General features: G+C 45.0%; 1 protein-coding gene across 1 annotated transcript in view; it reads right to left on the bottom strand.

Moving 5' to 3' along the window:
• tmeff1b (transmembrane protein with EGF-like and two follistatin-like domains 1b) overlaps nt 1-21,473 on the bottom strand; it is a 163,885-nt gene that overhangs the window by 7,478 nt on the left and 134,934 nt on the right. Inside the window, exon 6 of the mRNA XM_060921432.1 lies at nt 17,676-17,775. Within this exon, the coding sequence (XP_060777415.1) occupies nt 17,676-17,775 (100 nt within the window). The remainder of the gene's footprint in view (nt 1-17,675; nt 17,776-21,473) is intronic.

Here is a 21,473-nt window from a genome sequence, read left to right as displayed (position 1 = left end):
GCCAGCCTACAGTCCAGATCTTTCACCCATAGAAAACATTTGGCACATCATAAAACGGAAGATACGACAAAAAAAAAAAAAAAGACCTAAGACAGTTGAGCAACTAGAATCCTACATTAGGACAAGAATGGGTTAACATTCCTATCCCTAAACTTGAGCAACTTGTCTCCTCAGTCCCCAGACGTTTACAGACTGTTATAAAAAGAAAAGGGGATCTCTCACAGTGGTAAACATGGCCTTGTCCCAACTTTGAGATGTGTTGTCATGAAATTTAAAATTACCTAATTTCTCTTTAAATGATACATTTTCTCAGTTTAAACATTTGCTATGTCATCCATGTTCTATTCTGAATAAAATATGGAATTTTGAAACTTCCACATCATTGCATTCCATTTTTATTTACAATTTGTACTTTGTTCCAACTTTTTTGGAATCAGGGTTGTATATGTACTATAGTGACACTTGTGAAACATTAAGTCAACAATGACTTTTTTTTATACCAAGTCTATAAAAAATTAGTAATTAACAGTACAACTATTCTTACATAACTGAGTTAAAATTGAGTACAAGATTCCAAGTAACATTGTAACAAAATGGCTTTTTAAAAGACTCAAAACTAGACATGGTAATATGGCATTCAGACTAAAATCTGCTAGATTAGAACTTAGAAAGTAGAAGAAAACATCACGAAAGAGAAACCAATTGAAACTGAAAGAGTGAACGTGATTATCATGCCGTTACCACATGAATAGTCTTATGAATGCATAAGTGGGCGCTCAGACTCAGGTGTGACTGAGTAAGGTGACAACTTTTATTTCTTCTCATTTAGGTAATTTAAAAAAATATATTATTTGACGGCGGCACGGTGGTGTAGTGGTTAGCGCTGTCGCCTCACAGCAAGAAGGTCCTGGGTTCGAGCCCCGGGGCCGGCGAGGGCCTTTCTGTGTGGAGTTTGCATGTTCTCCCCGTGTCCGCGTGGGTTTCCTCCGGGTGCTCCGGTTTCCCCCACAGTCCAAAGACATGCAGGTTAGGTTAACTGGTGACTCTAAATTGACCGTAGGTGTGAATGTGAATGGTTGTCTGTGTCTATGTGTCAGCCCTGTGATGACCTGGCGACTTGTCCAGGGTGTACCCCGCCTTTCGCCCGTAGTCAGCTGGGATAGGCTCCAGCTTGCCTGCGACCCTGTAGAAGGATAAAGCAGCTAGAGATGAGATGAGATATTATTTGACGGTGGGTACATAGGAAAGTGTAAAGTATAAAGTTTGTCAATATGTTTATCATGCTTGTATGATAAAAACTTAAGACATTTATCTAAATACATGACCTGCTCATTCTAAACCTGCCAAGCTTCGCCGGCAAAACTCTCAACCCCAGAGGGTTAAAATACAATGGAAAAAACACTCAAGGTCCAAAACCTGTAGTAGTCCATTTTCTTTTCACATTAGTGGTATACCTACCCTAATCACTGATGAGAGGCGACTTGTCATTCATCGAGCGCGTCCATGATTGGCCAATCACAGGCCGTGTTACAACATGATGTACGTATTTGCCCAATGTAACATTTGGAAGAAAATTAGAAGTAGATTAGACCTGTAACTAATGCCATGTACACACGTAGCCGGGTATTTTTAAAACCGAACATTTCCCCCCCCTCCGTTTATAAAAATGTTTTATCCACACCACCTCGTCTTCGAAAAAAATCCCTTCCACACATAATCGAACATCTGCGTTTTCAATCACATTCATAAGCATTCCAAACCTGTAGATGGCTATTTCCCCAAATCCTACCCCCTAATCACATCGCCTGTGCTCTTGGAGCAGTAGTTGGGCTTCTAAAATTAAACATGTAAATAGCACCTGCACAATAATTAACGCTTTCAAGGCACTACTCCGATCCATTACTCTTTAGCTAGCCGCACACTACGCCGATTTTCAGCGTACCGAGCCAACTGAAGTCGCGAGTCAGGCGTAAAGACTAGTTTTCGATGGTCCCGACTCGTCTCACAGCCGATTCGAAAAACTAATCGGGAGCCAGACTGATCGGCGAGAGTCGCTAGCAATAGCCAATCATATCTTTCGCATATAACACGTGACATCATTAAACACAATTTCTAGCGCGAGAAATACGTGTTGGTAGCACCTAATGCAGGTATATACTGTAATTCCATAGACTGAAGCTTTATCCATAGACACAGTGGGCTGGAAAGCCACTCTGCTCAAGTTGTGTGGCTGAACTCCAAATCGCTTTAACTCCCGTATATAAGTGCACTATTTAAGGTTGGGAATAATAGCTCATGCAGCCTAGATAGTGCGCTACATATTCCGTGTTGTGTCATTTGTAATTCAGCCTGTAGCATCTTCAAGTGTTGGATTTAACAGTAACTATATCCAATAGCCAATCACAAAGCTATTAAGTTGTCACGTGTCGCTTCAATCGCGACTGCACTCGTCAACAGTCGGGGGATATGTGCGTGCCCTGTCGGGAGTCGGCTCTGAAATGGGTCGGTTCGGTACCGCGTGGATCGCCGTGGTGTGCGGCTATCTTAAGTCCATGCTTAATCTGGCTTCTGCAGTAAACAAAGGTCGCACGTTTGACGTCAGGGCAGATTTGTTGTCATTTTTTTGGCGCAGATTGTGACGTTCTAAAACGCAAACCTCCGGTTATCTCTGTCTACACTAAAAGGCATACACGGAGTTTTCAAAAATCTTCACTTTGCCCGGAGTTTTTTTAAATATTCGTTTTTGATGTGTTTTCATGTGGATGACAGGCCAAAACGTAGAAAAATATCTTCGATTTAGCAGATACCCGGCTACGTGTGGACGGGGTCTAACATTTTTCATGGGCCATCCGGTTTGATGCTTTTGAAATACAGACAGACAAATGCGAAAATTATCGCATTTGTCGATCCAGCCTCATTTCCCACACTGTTATTATACAGATGGACGAAGTTCCTGCACTCTGTTCAAATCCAACAGGACTCGCCCAGCTTTCTTTTCACTGCATTCGTGTCATGAGCGAGAAAACCTAAGCTAGGACCTACTATTAAAAATATAAATAAACCCTTCAGCTCAATCCCACATAACGATTTATTTTGTTTTTTTTAAAACGTTATTAATCAAATAAAAACGACAGGCATATCTCTTCGGTATCTGCAGTACTAAAACTTTTTTTTTTTGGATGGGGGGCACCCTCCCTTAAGTCCATGCCAGCTGCAGGGCTCGAAATTCGCGGTGGTCCGGTCGCCCGAGGCGACTTGTCATTTGGCGGGTAATTCCTGTCACTAGCCAGCCCGGCTGGCTAGTTGAAAATAAAAAAAAGAAAATTTATACACACACACACACATTATATATATATATATATATATATATATATATATATATATATATGAAGCGAAGATTCAGACACACCGTCAACTAAAGCCGCCACATATTAAGCGCGTGCCGTGTCTGTGTTAATCGACAGATGGAAACTACCGAAGAATTCCGAATCATATCGTGTACGAGTCAGGCTGTCTTTTTTTTTTTTTCCACTACTGTGCATGCATATAACCCATCTTGTTGAATATCGCAGTAATCACGTGTAGTATTGGACCAGGTGGGTGGAGCACAGAAGCACAGCAGGCCAGAATTGAGTTCTCAATGAACTATTTATTGCTAGCTTTTCAGCCTTTTATAAAGATACACAAACAGGTTAATCCCCATCAGGTGCAATGATTCCACCACTTACCTTCCCTGACTCCGCCCTCCATTCACAGACCAATGCTTGGCCACGCCCCCACTGCCACGTCACGTTATCAAATTCAATAGATGTGGGCACATTATCGCCCATTTAAACACGTGTTTTTGTTGTTTACATCTGCCAAAGCTACATTGCGATGTGGAATTTTCTGAAAGGTGTACAGAAACCGCCAGATACAGGGACAAAGCGACCTCGGCCTGAAGAGGAGAAACGACAAAGGACTTATAAGCAAACGTGGGAGCAGGGTAGGCCTTGGCTGCGATACGATTTTTATGGAATTATTTAATTCCGTTTAATTAATTAATTTTTTTCAAGTTGATTCCTAGTCAATATGAAGCTCCTAATGCTTTTTCTCTCATAAATGGTTAAATACAGAAAGCATGTTGAACATATTTTGGGTGCTATAGTCATGATAGTAAGTATATTTGTTTTCAATACTCATACACCAAGTTGCCAAGTTTTCCAATATTTACTTGTTATATTATGGTGCTCTGTGCTGTTCTCATTTATGTATTTAACAACAGTATACTCTGCTCTTGAAATAAATACACATTAGGTCATGAACAATGGTAACTCTCTTTTGCATTATTTTTGACAGAAGTAAAATTCATACATGAACAAATTTTGGCTAGTTGATTTTCTGTTTGGCTAGTTACTTTGGAAGGCAACTAGGCTGGTGTGAAAAAAAAAAAAGAGAGAGAGAATTTCAAGCCCTGCAGCTGGACAAGTCACCAGGTCATCACAGGGCTGACACATATGCCCCTTTTCCACCAAAGCAGTTCCAGGGCTGGTTCGGGGCCAGTGCTTAGTTTGGAACCAGGTTTTCTGTTTCCACTGACAAAGAACTGGCTCTGGGGCCAGAAAAACCGGTTCCAGGCTAGCACCAACTCTCTGCTGGGCCAGAGGAAAGAACTGCTTATGTCAGCGGGGGCGGAGTTGTTAAGACCAACAATAACAAGACCGCGAAAGATCGCCATTTTTAAGCGACGAGAAGCAGCAGCTGTACAAACGCGAAGTCATTTATTATTATTATTATTATTATTGTTGCTGCTGCTTCTTCCGTGTTGTTTTTGCTTCGATATTTGCGCCAAGTTTTATGCAAACGTAGCGACGCAACTGACGTATACAACGACGTAACTGACATGGCTTCCCTTAGCACCGCGAGCTATGGAAAAGCAAACTGGTTCTCAGCTGGCTCGCAAGTTGAACGAGTTGCGAACCAGCATTAGCACTGATTTGGGGGAAAAGGGGTAATAGACAAACAACCATTCACACCTACGGTCAGTTTAGAGCCACCAATTAGCCTAACCTGTATGTCTTTGGACTGTGGGGGAAACCGGAGCACCTGGAGGAATAGGCAAATTTCTTTTTTTTTTTTTTTTAATTTGATACCAATTAAAATGCCATTCCATAGTTTTGTCTACACCATGTACGTGTATGTAATTCTCATGTATTTGTTGAAAAATCCACATGCTGGTGGAAATTAGGCAGCACTGACTTTAGATTCATGTAGTTGAAGTCCCTGACAAAGATGAAAAAAAAAATAACGTCAGGGTGCATAATCATGACAAAGTCCCAAAACACAATAAGGTAAAAGGGGAATAACATTATAAAGTTTGGAGCTCATTTGTCTTTGGTACAACATAGATGACTGGCTGGGTGACTATGTTGGTGGTCACAGAGTGAGATCAAACACACAGAAGAGAGGGGAGATTTGCAGTGGTGTGTAGGAATCCCTTTGTAAATCACAGAATGCTGATTTTAACAAAACAGTTTGCCATTTAAATTACACAACACAGTAAAACTTTGAACAAACAATAATAAATACAGTTTTTACTTGCCCATGTATACAGTCTTACTTGGAGTTGCTTAGTTTGTTGAGAGTATGAGAGAAATGTGGCTTGAGCTTTTGAAGCTTGTTTGTGCACTTTGAATGAATGCAGCTGTAGCCTTTAAGAGATTTGACCTTGTGATTGGTTGTGATTCCATGCTAGGCAAATGGCAATGGATCACATTTGAGTCATCCTTTATGTGCAGTTTTATATTAAGCCTAGGTCACAACCGGACGTACGATTTTTTGGCCGTGCGATTTTTGGCGTTTCCCAAATCATTGCGTTTTTTTTGTTTGTGGAGAAAGACGCACATTGGCTGTAAGTTTGTCTTGCAACCTGAAAAAAACGTAAGTGTCCATAGAGTTTGTTTGACATGACAAAGAACCTCTGCGGCCAGTCTACGGCTCGAAAATCAGCACGTCACACGCGCGCCCTCCGTGTGTTTCTTGCACGTAGACCGGCCGTAGGAGCATGTATGGCCGGTTGTGACCTAGGCTTTAAGCTAAATACTCTGAGAACACCCAGTCTTCTCTGACTTTGGAAGCTAAGTAGGGTAGGTCCTGGTAAGTAAGACAGGAGACCACCTGGGAATAACAGATGCTGTAAGTTGATGTTTGTTCTTTCCTTTTTTCTCTAAGTTAGGCCTTCATGTTCTTCAGTTTATTAATTCTCTTAGTACATGTTATTTGTGGAGAAGGACTGGCTTAAATTTTTAAAGGGTCAAAACAAAGAAACAAACAAATAATTTTAAAGATCAAATAAGACTTTATTCATCACAATGGGAAATTTCTTAACAGTTTATATAGTTACATAAAAAACAGGAAAAAAAACAAAAACAGCAGCATGTGAGGAAAATATTTAAAAATCTGGAAAAGAAAAAGCATTATATAAGAAAATAGGGTTATCCTAGTCCAAAAGTGACAAATGACCAGAGGAAGAGTGACAAGGCTGAGTGATTAAAAGTAGATGGCCTTTTGATTTCATAAAATCAGTGAAATTTAGTTCTCATCTCATTATCTCTAGCCACTTTATCCTGTTCAACTGGGTACACCCTGGACAAGTCGCCAGGTCATCACAGGGGTGACACAGACACACAACCATTCACACTCACATTTCACACCTATGGTCAATTTAGAGTCACCAGTTAACCTAACCTGCATGTCTTTGGACTGTGGGGGAAACCGGAGCACCCGGAGGAAACCCATGCGGACACGGGGAGAACATGCAAACTCTGCACAGAAAGGCCCTCGCCGGCCACAGGGCTCGAACCCGGACCTTCTTGCTGAGAGGCGACAGCACTAACCACTACGCCACTGTGCCACCCCATGCTTATTTCTGTAATATCTAAATTAAAAAAAAAAAAAAAAGCCATTCTGTGGCTGTGAAGTTATTTAATTTGAGGGGATTCCCTAGCAAATAATGTGCATGAAAATCACTCACTTCACACAGTCAAGCAGACAGAGGAAGTCTGGTGTGCGCATGTGCACGCTTACCTTTGACCATACACTGACAGTTACATCATTCTGTTGCTAAACGAACAGCTGATCACACTGAGGTGCTCGCTGACATTTATTAGTTTGGCCCTGTGCTTCCTTCACAGCATGATGTCTTTTCTTCTCACTTTGTTACTGTAGTCAGTCTTTCACGTTACATGCACACAATCACGTCCTCCATTTCTCTTTCCTGTTTCAAATTTGTATCCCACAATGCTTTGTGCGAATGGGGAAAGCCCACCAGATGATGTATGACATAGTCTCTTGTATTGCATCACGGTGAAGCAAGAAAATAGTGGAGAATTTAGGGCCACATGGCCCTAAATTCATTAATTGTCCTATAATAATAATAATAATAATATGTTAGGGGTCGTGGAGGTGTGGTGGGGTTTGGAGGGTGGGAACAAAGAACTAGAGACCAGAGGTTTAAGCTGTGACACATGGAAAGTGGGGTGAATACATCGCATGGTGAGTGGTAATGCCAGTCTGACAGAACATGGATTGATTACCTTGCTGATGAGGAAGGGTCCTAGATATCTGGGCGCCAGCTTGCGGGAGACTGTTCTGAGTGGCAGATGGTGCGTGGAGAGCATGACTCGCTGCCCCACCCAGTAAGTGGGTGCCATAGAGCGGTGTTTGTCAGCCTGCCTCTTGGATGCCAGGGTGGAGCAAATGAGTCTTCTCTGAGCTGATGCCCATGTCCTCCTGCAGCGGCGTATGAAGGTCTGGGCTGAGGGTACAGTGACCTCCTCCTCTTGGTTGGGGAAGAGTGGTGGTTGGTAACCTAGGGAGCACTGGAAGGGTGAGAGACCTGTGGCAGATGAAGGGAGAGTGTTGTGAGCGTACTCGACCCAAGGTAAGTACTTACTCCAAGAAGTGGCATCCCTGGATGTCATACACCTGAGTGCCACATCCAAAGCTTGATTTGCCCATTCCGCCAGCCATTGGTTTGAGGATGGAACCCTGAGGAGAGGCGACAGGAGGCCCCGATGAGTTTGCAGAAGGCCCTCCAGAATTGCGCAGTGAACTGAGGACCCCGGTCAGAAACGATGTCCGTGTAGGCGGAAAACGTGAAGGATGAGTAATTCAGCGGTTTCTTTAGCTGTGGGAAACTTGTGCAGAGGGATGAAATGGACTGTCTTGGAGAACCGGTCAATAACTGTGAGGATGCATGTGTTACCACCTGAGCTGGGGAGTCCTGTGATGAAGTCCAGGGCGATGTGAGACCAGGGTCGATGAGGAATCGGGAGGGGTCTTAGCAGGCCGGCAGGGGGTCGATCGGCTGTCTTGTTCCGGGCACGTGTCGAAGGCTGCCACAAACTCCTGGACGTCCTACTTGATGGATCAGAAGCACTGTTGGATGAGTGCCAGGGTTCGAGCAGCTCCCGGACGACAAGCCAACTTGGAGCCATGACCCCACTGCAGCACCTGGGTTCACACAGAACAGGGAACAAGCAGATGGTTAGGTGGTATGTTGCTTGAGTTACCTTCTCTGGGGTCCTGCTCCAGGGCCTTCTGCACCAATGTCTCTACCTCAAGTAGGGCGGCCCCCACCAGACTGCATGGAGGGAGGATGGTTTCAGGCATACTAGACTCCTCCTGGCGGGCAGAGAATATCCTGGACAGGGCATCAGGTTTGCCGTTCTTGGAGCCTGGGTGGTAGGAGAGCGTGAATTGGAAATGGGAGAAGAAGAGAGACCATCGGGGTTGCCGTGAATTAAGGCGATTGGCGGGTTTGAGGTATTCCAGATTCTTGTGGTCGGTCCAGATGAGGAAGGGGAGATCCGACCCCTCAAGCCAGTGCCTCCACTCCTCTAAGGCTAGCTTGACGGCTAACAGCTCTCTGTCACCAATGTCAATTTCGTTCAGTAGGGGACAGCCGGTGAGAGAAGGAGCAGGGGTGGACCTTGTTATCATTGGCCCTCTGGGAGAGGATGGCTCCGACCCCAGACTCAGAAGCTTTGACCTCCACGATAAACTGTTTTGTGGGATCGGGTATGGTGAGAATGGATGCTGTGGTGAACTTGTGCTTGAAAATGGAGAAGGCTCTCTCCGCTTCCTGCCCCCACTTGAATGAGGTCTTAGTTGAGGTTAAAGCTATAAGAGGTCTGGCCACTGTGCTGAAGTTGCGGATAAAGTGCCTGTAGAAATTGGCGAATCCCAAGAAATGCTGGAGCTCTCTCGTGAGAATGGGGTGGGCCAGTCAGCAACTGCCTCAAGCTTGAGGGGGTCCATCTGGATCCTAGCCGGGGAGATGATGAACCCCAGAAATGAGACAGAGTGAAGTGAACTTCACTTTTCTCCACCTTGACATGGCTTATTTTCTAGCAGGTGCTGGAGGACCTGCCGGACGTGGCCCCAATGTTCCTCCAGGGAGCGGGAGAAGATCAGGATGTAATCCAGGCCCAGTTTAGGTGAGGGTTGTGCAGTGTTAACCAGGGTAATCCTAGGATGATGGGTACGTGGGGGTTGTTCATGACATGGAGCTGGATGGTTTGAGTGGTTAGCAGAAATCCTCAGGGTGAGCAGGGCCGTAAGGTGGATGGTGGTCAAGCCGGTGCCATTGAGTGTCAGGACTGTGAGGGGGACATCGAGGGCAAGTAGCAGAATTCCCAGACGCTTGGCAGTGGCGGAGCAGATTAGGTTCCTCTCTGCCCCGAGTCGATGAGGGCCTGGAGATGGTGATGCTGGTTGTTGTGGATAATGATGACAGGGAGTAGCAGTTGATCAGTGGGGAGCTGGTTCCGAGTGTTGCCCACCAGGGCCCCTCGATTCACTGGTGGGGCTCATCCTTTTAGTGGGCAGGCTCGGCAGGTGTGTCCTCACTGACCACAGTAGAAACAGGATCCTGTGCTCCGCCGGTGTTGTTGTTCCTCCACTGACACCCGTACCCGGTCTACCTGCATAGGTTCAACGGACAAGGCAGGAGGTGGAGAGGAGGTGAAGCTGGGGCGGATCTTCTCTCTCCTCCATTGCTGGATCCAGGCGTCGATGCAGTTGGCGAGGTCCATAAGACTGGAGAGGTCTGACGGCAGTTCCTGTAATACCAGCTCATCCTTAATGACGTCAGACAAGCCATGCAGGAACACGTCGACCTGGGCATTCTCGTTCTAACTGTACGATGCCGCCAATGTCCGGAACTCGATGGCATAGTCCAAGGCAGACTGGGACCCACGCCGCAGCTTCACAAGTTCCCTAGCGTTATTGTATATACTACCTGGGAGCGTTCTGTGGGGAAGGTCAGAGGTTGCAGCTCCATGATCAATGAGCATTGAGATAAGAACAATCTACAAGTACCTGGCTCTCCATCGTAGGGCTGAGGCGCTGGGAGTCTCGGCTCATGGGAAAAGGCAGTGGCTGAAGTTGGAGACTGCTGGGCAGAGGTAGGCATGGCTTGATAGTGCTGCATTTGTGTGGTGAGGAGGTTGAGTGAGTTGGACAGGGTGGCGAGGTTCTGTGTAATCTATTGGAGGTCTTGCTGATGGGTCCCAAGGAGAGTCCCTTGCTGCTGGTTGGACGTTCTCAGACGGGTGAGTTCCGCTGGATCCATGTTGGCCAGAACGTACTGTTAGGGGTCGTGGAGGTGTGGTGAGATAAGGATCCACAAGCAGTACACAGACAGTAATCAAATAAATAGAGAGATTTAATCCAGGGAAAAGGGCATGGCACAAGGGTAAACAAATGGGACAAAAACAAATGGCAAAAATAATCCTAAAAACTAGACAAAAACATGAAACAAGCAAGGACAAAAATGCTAGGGCAAAAAAAAAAACCCTAGTGCAAAAAACCATGAACTAGAAATAAAACCCTTAGTGCAAAAACCATGAAATACAAAAATGAGCTTGAGCAAACAACCATGAAACATAACAGAGGCACAGAAATGGCTAGAAGCAAAGCAAGACGTTCTGGCAAAGTTCCTGTCTGAGAACGACGTTTTTATAACATCAGAGAAAACCAAGACGTGAATGCAGGCATGAAGGAATTCCCGTTCCGGATCGGCACTGGCGTGAGAGATTCGTAATCTCCGGAGTGGGTGTCCAGAGCTGGGCATGACATAATAAAATTGAAAGCCTGTGATTCGAATTCAGTAGCTTTCGGTCCACTAAACAAAAAATAATTGGGTGTCACGGAAAATTCTTTTTGACCTAAACTTGAAAAATCTGAAAGTCAGTCTACCTTTAAATGGATGTAAAGATAAAGTAAAATAAAACAAATTGAAACAATACATTGTTATTGTTAGGGCTGGTGGAGGTTTGGTGAAGTTAGGATCCAAAAACAGAACACAGACAGTAATCCAATAAATAAGATGATTTAATACAGGGAAGAAACGGTGTGGCAAAAGATAAACAGGATGAAAAACAAAATAGCAAAAATAGTCTGGGCAAAATGAGAAACAACTTGACAAAAACAAGACAGGCAAAGACAAAAATGCTAGCGCAAAAAACCATAAACAAGAAAAGACCCTTAGTGCAAAAACCATGAACCAGAAATAACCCTTAGTGCAAAAACCATGGACAAGAGAAAATAGCTAGAGAGAAAAACCATGAGGAGCAAGAGGCGCACAGAAACAGCTAGAGAAGCAAACAAGGCATTCTGGCAAAAACAGAGTCTGAGAATGGCCTTTAAATAAGCAGCAGTGAAAACCAGGAAGTGAGTTCAGGGGAGAAGGAATTCCTGTCCCGGATCCAGATCGGTGCTGGCGTGAGAGATCCGTAATCTCCGGAGTGGATGTCCGGGCCGGAGCATGACAGTACCCCCGCCCCCCCTTCAACGAGCACTTCCAGGCACTTTAGGAAGAGTGTCGGGGTGTTGCCGGTGGAAGTCAGAGATGAGGGTTGGGTCCAAGATGGACCTGGCGGGGACCCAACTTCTCTCCTCGGGACCGTAACCTTCCCAGTCCACCAAGTACTGGAGTCCTCTGCCTCACCGCCGCACCTTCAGCAGTTTCTTGACTGTGTAGGCCTTGCCACCATCGATGAGCCTGGGAGGAGGAGGGGGTTTGGAGGGTGAGAGCAAAGAACTAGAGACCAGAGGCTTAAGCTGTGGAAGAGAACATCCTGGACAGGGTGTCAGGTTTGCCGTTCTTGGAGCCTGGGCGGTAGGAGAGTGTGAAGTTGAACTGGGAGAAGAAGAGAGACCAACGGGCTTGATGGGAATTCAGGCGTTTGGCGGACTTGAGGTATTCCAGGTTCTTATGGTTGGTCCAGACTAGGAAGGGGAGCTCCGACCCCTCGAGCCAGTGCCTCCACTCCTCCAAGGCTAGTTTAGTTTAACAGCCAGTAGTTCTCAGTCGCTGATGTCATAATTCTGTTCGGCTGGGGATAGCTGGTGGGAGAAGAAGGAGCATGGGTGGACCTTGTCATCACTGACCCTCTGGGATAGTATAGCTCCGACCCCTGACTCAGAAATGTCGACCTTGACAATAAACTGCTTGGTAGGATTGGGTATGGTGAGAATGAGTGCTGTGGTAAACCTGTGCTTGAGCATGGAAAAGGCTTTCTCTGCTTCCTCCCCCCACTTGAATTGGGTCTTGGTTGAGGTCAGGGCTGAAAGAGGTCCGGCCACTGTGCTGAAGTTGCGAATGAAGCGCCTGTAGAAGTTGGCAAATCCTAGGAAGTGCTGGAGCTCTCGTCTCGAAGATGGGGTGGGCCAATCGGCAACTGCCTCGAGCTTGAGGGGGTCCATCTGGATCCTTGCTGGGGAGATGATGAATCCCAGAAACAAGACAGAGCTCTGGTGAAATTCACTGTTTTCCGCCTTGACGAACAACTTGTTCTCTAGCAGGCGCTGGAGGACCTGCTGGACGTGACCCCAACATTCCTCCAGGGAGTGGGAGAAGATCAGGATGTCATCCAGGTACATGAAAATGAAGATGTTTAGGAAGTCCCTCAAGATGTTGTTAACGAGTGCCTTTAAGACTGCGGGCGCTTTGGTCAGGCTGAAAGGGACCACGAGGTATTCGTAGTGACCAGTGGTGGCGTTAAAGGCCGTCTTCCACTCGTCCCCCTCCCTGATCCTGATGAGATGGCATGCATTGCATAGCTCTAGCTTGGTGAATACCTTGGCTCCCTGGAGTAATTCAAAGGCCATGGTCATGAGCGGTAGTGGGTAGCGGTTCTTGTCCATGATGGCGTTGAGACCCCGATAGTCAATGTAGGGGTGGAGTGACTTGTCCTTTTCCACAAAGAAGAATCCCACCCCTGCTGGGGAAGACAAAGGACGGATGATCCCAGCTGCCAAAAAGATTCGGAGATGTACTTCTCCATGGCTTGCCTTTTGATGGGAGAGAGAGAGAGAGAGAGAGAGAGAGTAGAGTCGTCCTTTGGGTGGCGCCATCCCGGGTAGGAGGTTGATACCACAGTCATAGGGTCTGTGAGGAGGGAGGGACACTGTTCGGGTCTTGCTGAAAACAAGTTTGAGATCCAGATATTCCAAAGGCACGTGAGAGAGGTCGGGGAACTCACTGGCTGAAGGCTGCGGTGGTTTGGCAGGAGGCAGAGCAGAGTTCAGACAGGAAGCTAGGCAGGACTGGCTCCAGCCTAGGATAGTGTTGTCAGCCCAGTTAAGGTGGGGGTTGTGCTGCATTAACCATGGTAATCCTAGGACGATGGGTACATGGGGGTTGTTCATGATGTGAAGCTGGATGGTTTCTGAGTGGTTACTGGAAATCCTTAGGGCGAGTGGGGCAGTAAGGTGGGTGATGCTGGTCAAGCCGGTGCCATTGAGTGTCAGGACAGTGAGAGGGAGGTCAAGAGCAAGTAGCGGGATTCCCAGACGCTTGGCAGTGGCGGAGCAGATTAGGTTCCTCTCTGCCCCTGAGTCGACGAGGGCCTGGAGATGGTGATTCTGGTTGTCATGGATAATGACAGAGTAACAGTAGATCAGCAGGGAGCTGGTTCCGAGTGTTGCCCACCAGGAGCCCCTCGATTCACTGGTGGGCTCGTCCTTTTAACAGGCAGGCTTGGCGGATATGTCCCAGCTGACCACAGTAGAAGCAGGCTCCCATGCTCTGCCGGCAATGTCGTTCTTCCGCTGACACCCGAACCCGGTCTACCTGCATGGGTTCGACAGACGCAGCAGGAGGTGGAGAGGAGGTGAATCTGGGGCGGTTCTCTCGCCTCGGTTGCTGGATCTGAGCATCGATGCGGTTGGCAAGGTCCATGAGGCTGGAGAGGTCTGACGGCAGTTCCCACGATACCAACTCGTCTTTGATGGCGTCAGACAAGCCGTGCAGGAACGCATCGATCTGGGCATTCTCGTTCCAACCACACAAAGCTGCCAACGTCTGGAACTCGATGGCATAATCTGAGGTAGACCGGGACCCCTGCTGCAGCTCCATGAGCTCTCTGGCCACCTCCCGGCCAGACAGAGAACAGTCGAAAGTTCGCCTCATCTCCTCAGAGAAATCCTTGAAACTGGAACAAAAGGGTGCATTGGCATCCCAGACTGCAGTTCCCCACTGCCTTGCCGGTGAGGAGCGTTATTGTATATGCTACCTGGGAACGTTCTGTGGGGAAGGCCAGAGGTTGCAGTTCTCGAATCAACGAACATTGAGACAAAAACGATCTGCAAGTACCTGGTTCTCCATTGTAGTGCTGAGGTGCTGGAAGTCTTGGTTCGTGGAGAAAGGCGGTGGCAGGAGCTGAAGTAGGAGACAGCTGAGCAGGGGTAGGCATGGCTTGACAGCACTGCATCTGCATGGTGAGAAGGTTGAGTGTGTTGGACAGGGTGGCGAGGTTCTGGGTAATTTGTTGTAGGTCTTGTTGGTGGGTCCCGAGGAGAGTCCCTTGCTGCTGGATGGCTGTTCTCAGATGGGCGAGTTCTGCTGGATCCATGTTGGCCAGAACATACTGTTGGGGCTGGTGGAGGTATGGTGAAGTTAGGGTCCAAAAACAGAACACAGACAGTAATCCAATAAATAAGATGATTTAATACAGGGAAGGAAGAGTGTGGCAAAAGATAAACAAACAGGATAAAAAAAACAAATAGCAAACATATTCCAGGCAAAATGAGAACAAACAACTTGACAAAAACATGACAGGCAAAGATAAAAATGATAGTGCAAAAAACCATAAACAAGAAAAGACCCTTAGTGCAAGAAACCATGAACCAGAAATAACCCTTAGTGCAAAAACCATGAACCAGAAAAACGCTAGTGCAAAAACCATGGACAAGAGAAAATAACTAGAGAGAAAAACCATGAGGAGCAAGAGAGGTACAGAAATGGCTAGAGAAGCAAACGAGACGTTCTGGCAAAAACAGTCTGAGAATGGCCTTTAAATAAGCAGCAGTGAAAACCAGGAAGTGAGTTCAGGGGAGAAGGAATTCCTGTCCTGGATCCGCGCTGACGTGAGAGACCCGTAATCTCCGGAGTGTATGTCCGGGGCAGAGCATGACAGTTAGTGTTATTATACAGTGATTAATGTTAACACTTTGGTTCCAGGTTGACAATTAGGAAACAATGTTAAGAATTTGGTGACAGTGTTGTGCAAATAACAACCAAGTTACAGTTTACTGGAGTCCTGTTAAAGTGTTCTCGTAGTAACAGTGGTGAAGTGTAAGACAGTGCAGAAATGTTTGTAGTGCAGCAACATCCTTGCCCAGCATCAGTACTCCAGCTCACTTTCACAGAAGGGGCCCCTTCAGAAGTAAGTAGATCATGGCATCATTCACTCCAACTCTTGTCTGGTAAGCAAATGGCAACGGATGCACTGATGGCATCACTAGGGGTCATAAATGTACCTGAACAGAGCAGCCACTCCAGGGTCTTCATGATGTGCGAGGTTAAAGCCACTGGTGTGTAATCATTAAATGCACTGGAACATCCATTTTTTAGGTACAGTACATGTTCCACACCACACTGGACATGTTCCACTGCATAGTTCTTCTCTGTGTGTTCAGGCTTAGATTTAATATGTGCTTCAGCTCTGGAGAGCATTTATTCCATTGCGCTGGGAGTACTCTAGGGCTGACATAATTGCCTGCTCAATTGGTTCAATTACCTCCACAATTACCCCATTACCTCCTCACCTGCTCTGCAGTCAGTTGAGGGTGTCTGATGTCCAGGCTAATGAAGTTGTGCTGGGGTCCACTTGATAGTCTGGCCTCAGACATCACCTATGTGGAGTCAGAGGAAGCCCCATGTTGCTGTTGGGGGATGCTGTTGTGGTGGGGTTGTCTGAAGGGGCCATGTTTTGCGGAGGGGCCTCTTCATTGGCGTGAATGTCAAATCTGTTAAAGAACATGTTCAGCCCATTGGCCCTTTCCAGATTGCACTGTCTCAGCATGTAATGTATTTCATGCCCCTCCATATAACATAAGAAAAATAACCTTATGTTATTATTCTGCAAGTTCTTTTATAATGTCCTGTTGTAGCAGTCTTTTCCTTGTTTGATTATGATATTCAGTTCTTTCTGTACCCAGTTTACCCAATCACACAACCTTGTTCAATGCTTTTGACATCTCTAGGCAAACCTGGTCCACCATTGGTGTTTTGGTATGATGACTGTTTCTTACCAGTAATCTCAGCCACAGTGATGGACTCCAAAATACCACAGATTTCTGGCACTGCCTCCTGAAATGAGGGCCACTGGGAAAAGGAGTTACTCAGAATACTCTTTCTATGACCCAACAAAATCACCATTAGAGGTCTACACTGCCCAACACACTTGCTTCACAGAGCTTGGGCAAAGTCTCATCTCTCCCTTCTGAGATGCCAGCATGTTTTGCCAGAATATCTTTGGGGGCCACCCAAATATCATGTCCATGGCCTCTCTAAACTTAGAACTGCCTGAACATTTGCTTCTGAAACTGCTTTTGTTACAGCCTTTGTGGTCATTCTACGTATATTTCACTACTGAATTAGGAAAGCACTCCATGAGCATCACTTGGAAAGAGTTTCCCTCAACACTTGTGCAAGTTAACTCTGCTTCACTTAAGCTTCTGCCAGATACTATCAAATAACTCAGAAGGCTCTACCTGGCCAGTACCTTGTGTGACCAAGTGATGCCAACTATACAGATGAGCAACCTTGTGTTTGAAGTTTTGGTTATGGACAATCTGTGGCTTGCCCAGAAGTCTAACAACATTTCACCACATGGGTTCAAATAAGAGAAGCACTAACAATTTCCAACATGATCATTCTAAGGGCCTTGTCCATCTAACATTATTCATCACATACCTAACTTCCAATCCTAAGCATTATTTCTGATGTGTATCCTGTCTAGATTTTATAAACTGTTCTGTATTTTTATAGACTAACCCTAATTCAGCCTATTTAATAACTAATTTGACAAATGTCAAATTTTGGAGGTAAACACCTCCAAGCAACTCTGATCACAAGTTTTGGCTTTATAGAAAAGTCCAGAGTTGCCATAATAGCAAAGCTACTGAAGCTAATGTTATGACTAGAAATGTGTTTCTCTGTGGAACAAAAAAATTTGACTCCACTATATTGAAGCATATTTTATAGCAAAGCAAATGTGGATACATCTTCAAAATAAAGAATAAAACATAAAAAATAATGCAACAAATATTTAAAATAACTGGGTTTGAACAAGGATGAAAATATTTTATATATGGGCTGATAAAGGCAAATATCAGATACTTACGAGTCCTCATCTTCTGAATCCTCATCACATTCAGCACCATATTTGCAGTTGCTACATTTAGTGAGTTTCTTGCTTGTATCTGTACCTGATCCTTCATCATCTACAAAACATTAGGAACCATAAATTACATTAAATCATACAATCAAGAACCTGGTCAGAACCGCTAAAACAGAATTACTGTAGCTGCTGTAGTAGTGGGTGGTATGACTTTTTTTTTCAAGATTTCTCTGCTTTCTCTAAACAACTTAAAACATGGTATCTTTGGTTGCAGACCACCCAAAGTTTAAGTGAAAAACAGATAGTCTTAAAGTAAATAACACTTAATATTTGGTTGTATCTCTTGCTTGCAATAACTGCATTAAGTCGGCAACCCAATGACATCAAATTGTTACACAAACATTATTTATGCATTGTACATCAACTTGTTCTTAAAGTCCAAATATCAAATCATATAAAACGTTAATCAAACTCAGTAATTTTTTTCTGTGACTGCAGAGCTCCAGACTGCAACCATTTATTCACATTTTGTGACCATTTTTGGAGACAGTACCCCTAAATTGTATAACTCGGTGCACCAGCGTGACTTGCAAATATGCCCCCCACTTGTTTTTGAATTTTTTTAAAAATCAATCATTATCGTGTATAATGTGAGACACCAGGAGGGAGCGAGAATTGGTGTGCATGTGTGCACACATGTGGGAGAGCAAGATAGAGACTGATTAGAGTGGTGGTAGAGGGTACATTTCCACTGCAGCAAATTTTACTTTGCTATCATTCGGTTGTATGTGGCAAAATTCGCTCTAGTTGGGCAAAATTTGTGTGGTCGTTGAATAACCAGAAGTGGATTTGCGCAACAGCATTGCAAGTCAACGCGGTGAAAAGAAACAGGAGAACTTAAGAAAAAGGCATCATGTTTCCCCTACATTTATGGGAGCGACACGAGAGAGAGAGAGAGAGAGAGAGAGAGAGAGAGAAAAAAGCAGGTTGCCAGAGCCTGGATGCTGTTCATTTTCCATGATTATAGCCAGGGTGCGATTTGTCAAAAAACCAGAAGGGGGGGGATGTTTTTTTTTTTTTAATCATGAAACGTCACAAAATTAAGGTAACAATAGGCTAACAGCTCAATAACATCCCATGATATCAAATGAATAACACTAAATGAAAACAAACACTAAACCAGAGATAGTAAATTCATCTTCCTATCTCTCTGACTAAATACACGAACACTAACACACAACAAAGTTCGCATTGCTTGTCGCGTTGCTGTGATGTTTCTCTCCCTCCGGATTAAATGGACAGTGACTCGAAAATCACTAAAATACATGAATACTAAATGAACAGTTTGCTCTGATGGCGCAGTTCATGTGGCCTTTTCTGCTTTCCCATCGGTGCGCTATCCGCCGCGTTTTGCCCTTCTTTAATCCACATTTCTGCGAATTTCTCAGCAGGGAAGGAACGCACGTCTGGCCCATTGACAGCGAGGAAAAGAAGGCTGTCAGTGTGGATACATTCATTCCGTTGCGCTCATCAGTAAGGATGTGATTCATGGCGCTAAATCCACGTTCACACTGGATATTGTTATTATCTACAATGTATCTATTTGCTGGGGACGTTCGTGAACATCAAAGCTGCCACTTCGGGTCATTTTGAAAGTGAGTGCAATGTAGACCATAGAAAACTGTGTCACAACATGCCTGTCATGTCAACTTTTTTTGGTTTGTTTGTTTTATTGACGGGGTTGTCCCCGAGGATTTTTTTCAGCAGAGATAAAAACCGGGGGGGGGATGATCCCCCCCAGCAAATTGCACCCAGATTATAGCAACAAAAGGTAAGTAACTGGGCAGGACCACTACAGTAAAAACAAAAAAAAACAAAAAAAAAAAGGGCAAAAACTGAATTATGTACAACCCTGTTTCCAACAATTTTGGGATGTTAATAAAAATAGAATATGATGATTTGCAAATCATGGAAACCCTATATTTCACTGAAAATAGTACAAAGACAACATCAAATGTTAATATTGAGACATTTAATTATTTTTTGAAAACATGCTCATTTTGAATTTGATGGCCACAAGAAGTTTCCAAAAAGTTGGTACAAGGTAACAAAAGACTGGAAAAGTTTTGTAATGCTTGGGGGGGGGGGTATCAGTAACATGATAAAAAGTGCATCCCAGAGAAGCTGAATCTCTCAGGAGTAAAGATGGGGAGGGGTTCACCACTCATGCAAGAGGTCAGCCATAACCTAATGGTTAGTGTTTTGGGACCAAAAGGTTGCCGGTTCGATTCCCTGGACCAGCAGGAATAGCTGAAGTGCCCTTGAGCAAGATATTTAAACCCAAACTGCTCCCCAGGCTGCTCTGGCTATATTGTATGTCGCTCTGTATAATAACGTCTGCTAATGCCATATTTAATGTAATGCAAATAGTGCAACAATTTAAGAATAATGTTCCTCAATGTAAGATTACAAAAAAAATTGGGGATCGCAAATTTTGTAGAATCACTGATCTACAATGATCTTCAGGCCCTCAGGCAACACTGCATTAAAAACAAACACGTGTCTGTAGTGGAAATCACTGCATGGGCTCAGGAACACTTCTGAAAATCATTATCTGTGAACACAGTTCATCAATGCATCTACAAATGCAAGTTAAAACCATACAATACCAGTCAAAAGTTATGTAGCAGTAATGAGTGTGTCCAAACCTTTGACTGGTACTGTATATAAAAAATATCCAGAAACACCACTGCCTTCTCTGGGCCCGAACTCACTTAAAATTGACTGAGGCAAAGGGGAAAGCTGTCCTGTGGTCTGACGATTCGAAATTATTTTTGTAAATCATGGATGCCACGTCCTCCTGCCTAAACGTTAGAGGGACCATCCGGTTTGTTATCAGCACACAGTTCAAAAGCCAGCATCTGTGATTGTATGGGGGTATTAATGCACTTGGACTGGGTAGCTTGCACATCTGGGAAGGCACCATTAATGCTGAAATGATATATACAGGTTTTGGAGCAACATGCTGACATCCAGACAACATTTCTTTCAAGGAAGGCCTTGCTTATTTCACCAAGACAATGCCAAACTGCATTTTGCACATATTACAATTGCAAGGCTCTGTATTAAGAGAGTCTAAATGTGCTAAACTGGCCTGCCTACAGTCCAGACCTGTCTCCCATTTAAAACATTTGGTGCATTATCTCTAGACACTTTATCCTGTTCTACAGGGTCGCAGGCAAGCTGGAGCCTATCCCAGCTGACTACAGGCGAAAGGCGGAGTACACCCTGGACAAGTCGCCAGGTCATCACAGGGCCGACACAGACAACCATTCACACTCATTCACACCTACGGTCAATTTAGAGTCACCAGTTAACCTAACCTGCATGTCTTTGGACTGTGGGGGAAACCGGAGCACCCGGAGGAAACCCACGCGGGCATGGGGAGAACATGCAAACTCCGCACAGAAAGGCCCTCGTCGGCCACGGGGCTCGAACCCAGACCGGCTTGCTGTGAGGCGACAGCGCTAACCACTACACCACTGTGCCACCCATTTGGTGCATTATGAAATACAAGATACGACAAGGGAGACCCCAAACTGTTGAGCAGCTGAAATCATATATGAGGCCAGAATGGGACAACATTTCACTTTCAAAACTACAGCAGTTGGTCTCCTCAGTTCCCAAACATTTACAGAGTGTTGTTCAAAGAAGGAGGTGATGAAACACAATGGAAAACATGCCCCATCCCAACTTTTTTTGAAATGTGTTGCTGACAAATACAAAATGAGCACTTATTTG

This window comes from Neoarius graeffei, chromosome 5 (assembly GCF_027579695.1).
Source record: "Neoarius graeffei isolate fNeoGra1 chromosome 5, fNeoGra1.pri, whole genome shotgun sequence".
Taxonomy (NCBI): domain Eukaryota; kingdom Metazoa; phylum Chordata; class Actinopteri; order Siluriformes; family Ariidae; genus Neoarius; species Neoarius graeffei.
This window is presented reverse-complemented; position numbering and strand designations above follow the sequence as displayed.